Below are 13,089 nucleotides of genomic sequence, written 5' to 3'. Positions count from 1 at the left end.
GCAGTATGTCGCAATTTAACAGAAATCAATTCCTCGGTTTATTAAGCAGTACCATGCAAATCCATCTTCTAACGAACATGCCGAAGACGCTAGCTTCAACAGAATCCCTAATAAACCCTTTTGATTAAAATCCTTTTCAACCCTCCTATGTACAGCTGGTTTTAACAGATTTATAGGGAGGCAGCCTGAAGGTTTGAAATTGCACATCTATGATTTTAAGCATTGCGTCCTTGATACCTTGTATCCCGTTCCCTTTTCTTTTATCATTTTACCCCTTTGCTGCAACGTATGAGTAAGTCCGTAAACCAGCTGTTAACCTGTGTTTTTTTTCTTTAACTGTGCAGAGTCGCTCAAGGCAAGAAGACCCTGAGCAAGCTCGACTGAAACAGAAAGCCAAGGAGGTAAGCAGCATAGAGATCATTACACTTGACATTTCAAGGCTTGAACATATTAATTTTTCATGCCTTGCTACATATACAACACCATTTAAAGTCTGACTTTTACAAGTTTTAGGAATTAAAATATGCTATCTTTGATGTCTGCATTGGGAATGCATTTTTTATCCCCGCAAAGATTAGATTTTTTCCATATGTTAGACTTCATTTTATGTAGATTGAGTTTGTACATAGGTAGGTTTAATTTGAATAGGCTGTGATTTACACATGATGCAGTTTATTTCCCAACGCAATAATGCTTAAGCATCCAATACTAGTAATGTGTATTAAAAAAAAAAAATATATATATATATATATATATGTGTGTGTGTGTGTTACACTCTATCATCGATTTCTGATATTGGCCGAAAAAAATAACAATTTTGCGACTTGACCAAATTTGGAAATACAGAAATCAAATTTTTTTTCAGTGTTTGAGTAAATTATTGTGCGCAAACTGTGAAATGTAAAATACAGACTAAGAAAAGATTGAAGCAGAAGACAAAAACATCTGCATCGTTCTTTGTGTAAATCGATTTAAACAAATGGCAAAGTGGAAAATCTGAGAAAATAGAATGCTGCATCAGTCTTTGTGCAAAGCTATTTACATACTGCAAAATGAACAGGAAAACACCAAAACAAAGAAGCAAAGAAAGTTTCATCAGTTTCTGTGTTGTATTGTTAATATGTGTGTACTGTCTTTGCTTCTATGTTTTGGTGTTACGTTCCGCGTTTTTTGCCTTTCCATTTTGAAGCAATGCCTATCCGCAACCTTTTTTGTTTTTGATTGCTGCCTCAGTCTAAATGCCGCTAGGTTGTAGCTCGACATTGAAACATTGCAGGTTGTACAAAATAGTTTGCCACCAGTAGAATGCAAAATTATTGTACACGAACCGCTGCAGTAATTATTGCATTCATTTTGGACAGTCGCAAAATGTTCACTCACTTAACAATATCAGTTGATCTCCTAGGATACTAAACCTGTCCCGGATGCCCATATCTACCAATCAGTGAGGAGAGCCCAGAGAGGTTATTGGCTGCTGTTACGTGTTAATCAATACATCCTGTCCAGTATTCTTTTTGAAATCGAAAAAAGTTTATAACCACATCAGGAATTTGGACCGATGCACAACGTAATTGGATTTAAGTGAAAGGTAAAAGTACACAAAATACAGTTTCCACAGTGAAGAATGAATTTCACCATCCGTGTCACGTTTTTCACGGCCATGAAATAGGAGGGGGCTTAATATACTGTGTAAGTGAATCCATGTGGGCAAACACTTCTCTGAGCGCTCCAGATATGTGACGCATTTTTGGTTGCGATGTGGGGTGTAAATTGATTCGGCCTATACATATCTAAGTGTTGAGACGCAATATAAAATTATCAACCAGATTTGTTGCTGTCAAATTCTGTTGCAGGAAAGGGTAGGCTACATCGAATGTGCTGTTTGGGGAAAATGACGATATAGTTATGTTCATGTGAATAGACCATAATATTAATGTAGTTTTCAAACCTTTTTTTCTCTCCTTTGGACAGTGGTGTTGATTTATTTTTTATATATAGATATATATATATAATATATATATAATATATAGATAATATATATATATATCTATATCTATATATATATATATATATTATAGTTTATGAAGGATTTTCCACACGCCATCGTGGTTGATTGTGTAAAAAGGCCTTAGTCAAGTCTATAAAGACAATGTATAGATCTTGGTTTTGCTCCAAGCACTTCTCCTGAATCTGTCTGGTTGCAGATATTATATCTAAGGTTCCTGAATCCACACTGTGATTCTGGGAATTCACTGTCTATGAGTTACTCAATCATTCTGTTAAGTATTACGCTTGCCAGTATCTTCCCAGCAGTGAAAAGGAGCGAAATCCCATGGTGGTTGTCACAACTGGCTCTGTCGCCCTTCCTCTTGGACAGGTGGACAATTGATGCACCTTTTTAAATCCTGTGGCACTGACCCATGTTTCCAAATACACTGGAAGAGTTCTGTAAGTTTCCTGTGCATGTAATCACTCCCTTGTTTGAAGATCTCGGCTGGTATGCCATCTGGTCCCGGGGATTTCCCTGATGAGACCTGCCTGATGGCTTCGCCGACCTCATACAGTGATAGTGGTAGATCCAGCTCTGCCAGTATTTCTCACTGTGGGATGTCATTCAGAGCTTCTCAGATATACTGGTGGGATTTAGAAGGGTTAAAGTGTTCTGCCCAGTGATTCAGGATTTCAGCCTTCTCTTTCAGGAGATTGCCACCATCTGCTGAGCGAATGGGTGTACTTCCGTTTGATGCAGGGCCATAGACAGCTCGAAGACCCTGGTAGAACAATTTAGTGTGTTTATTGGCTGCTTCCTGCAGTTCACTGGCTTTTTCCTCCCACCATTTGTCTTTCACCTGCCATAGACGGGTTTGAACTTGGTGCTTGGCCTGGAGGTATTGGGCCTTCATTCCTGTGGATGACTGGTCAGCAATGTATGCGCTACGAGGACCTCGGTGCTTGCATCACAGAATTCGATCCATACCTTTTCACTGTTGGTGTCTGCAAACGTGGAGCTTGATAGCTTGACAGCCAATTTGTGTTGAGGTTCTTCCTGGGTACACGGATCTTTGAGTTTGGCAGTGTTTAATTTCTTTGGAGGTTTCTGTCTGCCGCCGCTTTTTCAGCTGGCCATGGAGAGATGTTTGGCTTCTGACCAGTCTGTGGGCGGACAAACAGTCCGCACCACTCATCACACAGGTGATTTTTATGTCGTTGTGGTCCCTCTGTCTTACAATGATATAATCCAAGAGATGCCATTTCTTGGAACGGGGGTGCTGGAACATAGTGTTTGTGATTGATAGGTTATGTTCAGTGCATTTGGACAGAAGCAGAAGTCCATTGGAGTTGGCTTTACCAATGGCGTGGTGCCCTAACACTCTGTTCCATGTGGCTACATTGCAGCCAACCCTGCTGTTGAAGTCGCCCATGATTATCAGTTTGTCATTGCAAGTGACATCCTTTATGGCTCTGTCAAGTTGCTCATAGGAATTTGGGTAGGAACCATATGTGCAATTGATGAATGTACTGTATTGACATTATGGTCAGCCCAATACTATTATCAGTAGAGTTTAGGGTAAAACTTACAATGCAATACCCGTTTAGCATAAAATGCATATAAAAGTTACATATAGAGATTAATAGGTCTGAGAACTTAAAAAGTTTTATAACAATTGGAAATATGGTTCTCAAGATGTATGTGGGGATACAGGGAAAAATAGAAATTGCATGTAAAGTCAGCTGGTGACTGTGTTGTTGTTCTGGAATTACGTTAGGAAGCTGAGCTCATAAGCCTTCCTTTGCCAGTATATAGTCTGTCCACCACCAAGACTTATGTGGTGCCTCTTTGTGGCAACACACAGGCAACTGGGACCTTGCAGTCCAAGGCTAAACTATGGGGGATCTCGGAGTAGCATGGACCCCAGAGACAAGACGTTTAGGCCCACCGACGAGTGGACATGCCCTGGCATCTTGTCAAACGTGCTCCAGCTATGGGTCAAATAGTGCAGGCAGGTACTGCTCTTGAGCCTTGGTTTAGCTAGGAGAAGACCACTCCGATATGAAATCTGCATCCATGCACACTGCTTAACTTGTGTCATCAAATGGTGTGTGTGGACGAGAGAGTGGGATCAGGATTGCACAAACCTTTCTCACTATAATCCACTCACGTGCAGGAAATTAGACAAAGACAAATTAGACTGACCCAGTTCCTTCAAGTCCTGTGGCGACAGGAATGTGGTGACGGGGACAGGCCTAGGATGCTGCTGGGAGTCTTTTAGCCTCAAACCTGCACATAGGCGACCCACGTGTGATGGTTGTTTGCCACAGACTGGGGTAAACTTGGCAACTGTATCCTGCATGGGTGACAGGACAGAGCAGGCTTTTTCAGGGATAGTGATGCTCTCCCCACATGGGAACAGGTACTGAAAAGGGACCCTAAAAATTGCCTACCCTCCACAGCCTGCCAGGTGACCGCTCCTGGCTGGTCATCCAATTATGCGGTTGAAAAATTTGATACAATATGAACCTTGCAGCATGGAATGTGCGCTCACTGATTTGACAATGACACAATTAGGCAGAGTATTCAAGAAATACAACATCGATATATGGGCTTCACCATCCGTACATCCTTAGTGCGTGACATGGCAAACCCCCAAAAGGAACCAGCAACAGACTAATGACCACCCGCATAGATCTTGCCAAGGGCAGGCATGCTACAGTCATTGGTATATACGCCCCTACCGTGACCCACACTGACGATGTTAAGGAGGCTAAGTACTGGCAAAGGAAGGCTTACATGCTCGGCTTCCTAAGGTAAATCCAGAACAGCAAGAGTCACCAGCTGACTTTATATGCACTTTATATTTTTCCCTGTTATCCCACATATGTCTTAAGAACCATATTTCCAATTGTTATAAAACTTTAAATTATCAGACCTACTAATCTCTATATGTATTTTTTAAATTTTATTTTATGCTAAACAGGTATTGTATTGCAAGTTTTACCCTGGATAACTCTACTGATAATACTATTGGTCTGACCATATTGTCAATACAGTGCATTCATCAATTGCACATATGGTACCTACTCATATTCCTAATTGTCATTAAACACATTACTTATTAACATGCCCACATATCTTCCTGACGATTGCATAGTCCAGTTGATTGCATAACAAATGTTAAGCAAATGGGCTTTACGATTTTATTGGAATCCAAGAAACCAAATGAAGCAGATGATTTATAGTGTTTCTTATTTTAGTGGGTGATGAAGACCATAAATACACAGTGGCTGCAGCAGACTAGCTCAAGAGACACAAGCCCCGCCAACAGCCCTCACTTGTCTGTGTCGCTTTGAGCCAAACAGACATACTCATGTTACTACATGCAGCAGTAGGTGGTTATAAATCACATCCCATGAAGCAGTTTCCAATGGTGACTTTTTTTCTATACTGATAATATTTTATGCAACAGTATTTTTTTCAACATGGACTTGTTTTGGGTAACAATCTTCTTTTTAAGTATGTAAAAAAACAAACCAAAAAAATACACCAGTAAGTAAAACAGGAATGCAGAATAGATAAAATGCCCGAATGTGGCTGTTTTTGGCACTTCTCTTCTTGTGTAGTGGGTCCTCACCATTGACTGTCAAGTGTCTTGAGCTGGATGAACAAAAGAGGTATTAGCTCTCCTGTTTTTTAATTTAAAAATGTATATTTTAAACTATATAAAAGGGAGGTTTTTCATATAACTGGCGACATTTGTCAGTGCCTTGCGTCTATATTTTCATCACCTGATTGGCTTTAGGGGAGAGAAGCTCATAGAAAATGTGTTTGTATCACAGTTGAGCCTGTCAGTGGCACGTATGTCTGGTGCAATTTCATCAGGATAATGAGCATCTTCATTTTAGGCAGCTGGTGGGGACTTTACTTTTTTTTGAAAGATAGAATTACTCCTGAGTGTTAAAATGAATTGAAATGCAAGCTGAAATGAAGTTTGAATATGATCTGCTTCATAAAAATGGCGAAGAGCCTAAGGTTACTGACTATTGTAGTGGATTGGGAACAGGAAATTGGCCCTGCAGTTTTAAGTATGGGATCTGTGTGGGTTGTTAATTAAAATATAAATTGTATGTTTCAGGAATACTGTATATTGCATCAATATGCGGCACTCCTAAATCATGCCGCTCATGGTTTTATCACATCATTGTGTGTGAACTTTAGTTTATTAATATTTAGTTGGTAGGCACAGAGAAACTTTTGCTATCCAAGCTTGTCTTTGCTTTGGGACGTTTATTAACCCTTGTGGAGGAAGAATATCTACCAAATTAAGAACCGCTTAAATGCAGTTGTGACAGAACCTGGTCAGGATGTACTTTTGCAATTTATTGAGTATCAGATGGTGTTCTTTTATTGTGGGGCCTGTCCATATGTAACTGCAGATCCAAAAATGCCTATATATTTGTGTCTGTGAACCACCAGAGTCTGTATTTAAAATGCCATCAATGTGATATTTGAAACATTAACAGCATTTTCTATACAATAGTGTGGTAGAACAAAGGCTTTCAACGGTGCCAGCACAAAACTACTAATGTAGCAGATATGTTATCCTAAACAAAAGACTAGAAATAATGAAGCCAGTGAAATGTGTCAGGCTCTGGTCTGACTGTCGGAAATAGGCTCCTGTTGGCTGGGATGAGAACCTAAACTTCAAAAGTTTTTTTTAATTTGGAAAATTTCTTCAGACAGACAGACATTCATTGATTTGCATAACCTCATTGCACTTTAATGCACCATATAATTGTATCTATACATATTTTAAGCTTTACTGTTGCCTTACAAAATATATTTACATACAAGGAAAAAATTATAAAAATCATATCCTTTCAAAAACTCTTTCAATAGATGCAGACAGGGTAGTTGTGATGAAGGCTTGCTATGATTCTGCATGGATCTTCTCTTTAAACCGATACTGTTTTAATGGGATTGGGTTAAATAACAGATCGCTTGTCAGGGTATGTTTCTGTGACTGGGTAATTTCATGAAAGTGAATTTCTATGTAAAACAACGGTTGCCCAACAGTGATGTGAAATGTCAAGTGATAAATACTGACCTTTACTCACAATGTGCTTTGTTGGAAACAACGATACATTATTTATTAGGAATATGTTTGTGGGAAAAGCCCAATTATGGTTTAATAAACAAGAGCCACTTGCTTTTAAAAGAGCGGGTGCAGTAATGCAGCCTCTACTGTAGACATCTCAACGAAAGAGTGTAAAAATAATTGAAGGTAGTGAAATGTGGCAGAACAGTCTGGTGTGATGACAGCTACAGCTGTGCTAGGGCTGGTTGTGGTGAAAAGGAAACTAAATAAATATTCATTCTGGAATTTGAAAGGGAGAAAAAAACAAAATACAAAAAGAAGAATTTTTATAGGTAGAGTACATCTCTGGAATTTGTACTTGGCAATACTACATCCTTTTTATATGAATAATACAGTATGTAAGTTTTCATTCTAAAATAGATGTAAAATAGTGGTTGGACAAAAACTAAGCCAATCAGTTGTAGGGCAGCTAGGGTGGCACTGATTCAGCTGTGTTTTAACACTGAATGGCTACACAGATGCATTAGTTACAAATGGCTGCCTATACATTTGATGTGTATTTTGATATACCCAAATCTTTGGTAGCCTGTAATACATGACATTGGGTATATAGTCTTTTTGCCATACACATGTAGTTTTACACGCAGGAATGTTGTAGAGATGTGTAAAGTAATAGTGTGTTTGACAAATGAAATCCAACACCCCAGAATACATATACAATTGGAACAATTTTTCCCAAGGCCTATATGTATCATCTTATCCCATAGAAAAGTGATTCCCTTTTAGGTACGCTAAAAGCATAGTCTACTGAACAACCCAAACAATGGTTTTGAGATGCAAGCCATGAGAATTCAGATTGTAAAATGTCAACTGTAATTCTGTATCCATTGGGTAGAACTATAAGATACCAGGTCGGGAAGACAAACTATTTGTCAAAAGCCTTTAGCTGTTCTCGCATAGCCAGACCATTTGGTTGCCTGTAGTTTTTTGATTAAGTAATCACATGTGCACATTAATCATGCAAGATCTGTTATGAATTTGAAGAAAACATGCAGTACATTTATGGAAAGCATTTTTTTTTGGGGGGGGGGGGGGGTGGCGGCAGGGGCGCGAGCAAATAATCTAAACTGTATATGCCAAAATTTCAGAAGGTTTTTCAATCAAAATACCTACTGCATCATACAGGCTGGTATAAAAAAGTTGAATAAAGTTTGTTGGAATTTACTAAAAAGGTTTATAGGAGACTTTATAGGAGACTAGGAATCTGTGATAGAAGTTTGCAGGAGGTTGGAGAAACTTCAAGGTGGTTATCTTGTTCGTTGAGTAAAGCACGATGGACGGAGATAATCTGAGCACATTTTGAGTTCGTTTTGAGTCTTACGTTTAGAGGAGAAAAGAAGAATATTTAATTCTTTGCTAGGTGAGAAAAATATTGGTGTTTCTTATGTTCACAAGATTCACAGGCAGTAACCTATTTCTACCGTATGGTTTGTTTAGCTTTCTCAAATGTCAGTTTTATCTTTATGAACTTGAAAATGAAGTTTAGGATGATGGTGTTTTCCCATCTTAATAGTTGTCTTTGTCCTAGATTCAATGTTACTTTAGATAGTTTATCAGAGCAAATATATAAAAGTGTACATGCAAACCTCTGTTTTCAAGCATACCTTTTTAATTGGGGAGTATTATGTATGTATATGAACTATTAGACACAGGAGGTGATTTAAATAGACAATCATGTCTGTAAAACACATATTTTTGCTGTGAATAAATTTGAATAGCTGTATTAATTAACAAGATAACAGCAGGGTGGAGTGAAAATTTAAATTGCAACTAGTTTTAGTTTCATACCTTTTAATTGTGTGTCTCCTACCGCTGTTAATTTATAATTTAGCCGGCTTGTTAAAGTAAACATTAGGAATTTGTCTGTTTTCATAAAGAAAAAATGTAAAGCTATGTTATCCAGGGTTCACTGCATTATTGGTGTTTTCCAAATCTAATTTAGATTCCCCAAGTATCATGAAGGTATTATGCCTGATGTGCTTTTAAAAAACTGAACACAAGCAATACCCATTGCAGTTTTCAGGGCTACATCATTTTAAAGATGTATCATATAACCTAAACATTAAATACATAAAGTGGTGGTTATCCAAAGGTGAAAGGTCGCTCCCAGCGGCAGGTGGAAACAAGGCAGTAGAAAGTATTGGTCTTTTTGTCCGTCTTCCTTGCAGAGAGGTAGTAGTTCTTGTTTTACCGTCTTAAATAAGGCAGACCAATGTTTTCCAAAAAAAATGGCACTTCATTTTTAGAAATACTGGGAGAGCCAGGAAACTAAAGTCCTGCTGCGGGTGGCTCAAAGTCTATACATGAATCCAATAGAGCAAGTCCAGGGACTGCTTATTAGAGGTTTGTGAAAGAGAAACCAACATTGGTAGAGGAAATAAAACTGTTTCCAGTACAGGAGCAGTAAAACACGGACCCAAAACTGCAGTCCAGAAGATTCCAACACTCTAGAATGCACCGTAACAGTTGTTGAAAGCTGAACGGAGAGCCACAAAACCGAAACTCCTGTAATGTGTGTTTGGAGGAATGGACTGCTGTACAACTGGCCACATTACAGATCCTTGTGGATTGTCTACTACAAAGTCAGGCGACTATAGAGGGCCCATCACATGACTGAGAGATGGGTTTCCTTGAGTATACAACAAAGATTTTGATTGAGATATCTTAGGCCCCTCTCATCTCGAGGCCTGAATTATATTGAACCTTTTAACAGGGCCTTTTAAACTGTAGTAGCTACGTTTTTATAGATTTATGTGAAACAATATTCCAGTTGCATATACAGTATGTATCGGGTATCTCCTCATCTTTTGAATTCATTATGGCTTAAACCTCGAAAGAATGCCTTTCATGCGTTTTTTTTTTATTTGTTTGTTGTTGTTTTTTTTTTTTTAAAGTAAGGTAAATATGTAAATGAAAAATAAAACAGAATTGCCAGATAGTCAGCGAAATGCAGCTTATTTCCCAAGTGAAAAATAAAAAAAAAAATTTAAAAAGCCTGGCAAGACCATTCTCTGGCTAGAAAGATTACAATTCCATGGGACTGCAGTGGCGAGGGACTAGGGGAAGTTTGGCTGTGCTTGTGGCATTTTGTCAACTTCTGTGCATGGGATTAAAGAATAGAATGTGGGACAAGTGATAGATTTCAATTAGTGAAAACTATCAAAGAAAATGAAGTAAACACAGCCAGAGATGCATTTCAAGCACATTAGAAATCATTTACTAGCAGTTTCTTGAAAATTAAGGTTTTTCCCCCTTTTGTTGTCAGTTTGTGTGTTCCAGCTCTCTGTGCATGTTTCCATTAGATTGTCATGTTCGCTAATTAGTGAATGGCTGCATGATTCACCTTGTTAATTAGAAGGACTTGCACACGAAGCCCCTTCAGGCAATGTGAAGGAAGAACCTAGCGTCGGCACCTCAAGAACGCTGCAGCCTGTCTAGTGATTCTTCTCATCTACCTTCCAATTTTTTATTTTAAATGAATAAATCATTGAGATCTTCCTCTTTTAGAGTGTGAATATATGAGTTCACATCTTTGCAAGAAGCAAATTACATGTGATCAATAGAATGACTACTGTATTTCACTTTCAAAAAAGCATTAAGTTCACTGACTTTATCATGCCTAGAAAGTGAATATTAAAATGCGTTCACATATGAAATTTTATAAGATAAGCACTTATCAGAAAAAAATGTAGTACATTTTTTCTCTGGAGTTACTGGTTACTAAAATTAGCAGTTTGTACATTTAAATCATTGTAATGGTCCTCTAGGAATATAATGGGGAAATAATTCTGAATGGGGAAAATAAATAGTTACAGAATGTTTTTTGTGTCTTCATTTAGTTGTCCAACTTGTATGATAGTTAACAGATTTTGTCATGTCAGTTAAATACCTAATGCTCAGATACAATAGAGTTTTTATACATTAACCTATACAGTAACAACTATAGAAGTTCTTCTCCTCCTTGTGCCAAATAATGTTTTGTGGTGTTTCAATACTATAAAAGTGTTGGACATTTTTTTTTTTTTGTTGTCCCCCCCCCCCCCCATTTGAAATGATTGGTCAATCTGATTTAGTTGAGTTGAAAATGTAGAAACCGATTTGTCTTTAAATCCATAATCTGTGCTACACTTGATCTGAAGATAAATATTTTGTATGTATTTATTTTAGTGCTTTTTTTTTTTTTTTTTTTTTTTTTTTTTTTTTTTTTAAATCTTTTGAGACACACATTTATTTGTTTTCTTTTGAATAAAGGGAACCTTGAATTCACTTATCTACTATATATAAGGGCTAGTCTGTTGGGAAATAATGCCAGATAATGAAATATTGAATGAAAACATTTTACCTGTTACAAAGTTTGCCTGCAAAGTTAAAAGAAGAAAAATATACTTTTGAAAGAAAATGCTTTTGGTGTTTGTCTAGCTTTTTAAAGATGTACCATGACATCGTAACCAGAATGTAAAGTCTGCTAATAAAAGACAAGTGTTGTGCAGTTTGCTTTAACAATGTGATTTTAATGCACGGTAGATCAAACCACAAGTTGCTTTTGGTTGCATTTTGCCAGAACCTGAAGAACATTAAAAGCACAGATGTAGTGATTTAGCTAAAGAGGAAAAGTTAGCTTAACCTGATTTGGGGTTTTTATTCTGTTCACGATTTATCTCAATTACATATTCTTAAAGATGCAAAGATATAAACAATACCAAACTGTAAAGACACCACTCTGCAAAAAACTTAACCTACCTTTATAACCCAGAGACTCTGGTTCTGTCAAAATGCAGTGCCATCAATGACGTCATGCCTCAGAATTACACATTGCTAAGGACATCTGTCTGAAAGCAGGCTGTGGAGCTTCAGGCAGGCCCCCAGGGCAACATCAAAACCCTTTGTTATGAACTAGAAAAATAGAAAACACCAGGTGAGGGTTTTTGTTTGAAGGAGTGCATGCTTCTTCATGTAGGTTTGTTTAAAAGGATTTATTGTAATTCCTGTTTCAGGGGGAATATTTGCATCTCAAGAAAAACTAACCATTTAGCAGACTGTGAAGGTGCAGTAAAATAGTAACTTACTGTAGTCTTTCTGGAATACGATATTGCTGTTTTAACACACCAGTTTACCAGTGTCTCTGGTATGTGTGTGTGTTTAAGGGTAAGCTCTGATTCAGCATTTTGGGACGTAGTTTTAAAGCAAATTTTACTTTTTTTTTTAAATCTCTTTTCTGGAAATAAATGTATTAGACTTTTTGTAATTGACTGGCTTAGTTAGAAATGTTGCAGTTATAGTAGCAATTTGACTAGTTGATGAATCTGCCGCTTTCTGTTGTTGAAATTAGAATTCAGAAACTAGATGATCAAAGGTTGACATCACAAAGGGGAAATCATTTTCTTTCATATCATAGCTACAGATTTTGACTGAGTGCTCGAGTTTAAACTTTACTATTAACATACACCTTTCTTTTATATACTAACTTGTACTATTATGGATGCCTTTCTTTATGGCCCTGAATTTGCCGAAGTAGCAGTTTCTAAATTGAAGCTCTACATTTACCAGCCACTTAGATGTGCACACATTTATTTACTATTCCCATGTAGGCTGATAATTACAATATAGCTGAAATACCACTTATATTCTCTTTGGCCTGACCTACAGATATGGATCAATCGAATTTGAAATCATTGCTCACAGGCTCTTTGCTGCTCCTGACCTTTGTAAATGTTTGGAGTCTACATGTATTTCTCTCTGCCTCCAAAGGGCAGGTAGGCCAGCCTGTGTAACTGGCATTTAAACTGTATGTGAGTTTCTGATACTTAAACAGAGAGCCTAATAGGACTTGTCAAATGTATTTGTTTAGATTTAAGAATCGGTGGAAAGGTTTGGGTTTAGAAAATTGTTTATTAACTTTTAGACTTCTGAGGTGCATAGTCTGCAAAATTTCAAT

The 13,089-nt window shown here is 37.5% G+C and overlaps 1 protein-coding gene across 2 annotated transcripts in view; it reads left to right on the top strand.

Annotated features, from left to right (window-relative positions):
• The window catches only part of LOC121296578 (transcription initiation factor TFIID subunit 4-like), a 91,402-nt gene that overhangs the window by 54,258 nt on the left and 24,055 nt on the right, over nt 1–13,089 (top strand). For both annotated transcript variants that reach the window (XM_041222287.1, XM_041222286.1), the window contains one exon: nt 345–401. In XM_041222287.1, coding sequence (XP_041078221.1) covers nt 345–401 — 57 coding nt within the window. The remainder of the gene's footprint in view (nt 1–344; nt 402–13,089) is intronic.

This window comes from Polyodon spathula, chromosome 21, assembly GCF_017654505.1.
Source record: "Polyodon spathula isolate WHYD16114869_AA chromosome 21, ASM1765450v1, whole genome shotgun sequence".
Lineage (NCBI taxonomy): Eukaryota > Metazoa > Chordata > Actinopteri > Acipenseriformes > Polyodontidae > Polyodon > Polyodon spathula.
Note: the sequence above shows the minus strand (reverse complement) of the source record. Positions and strands in the feature narration are given on the sequence as shown.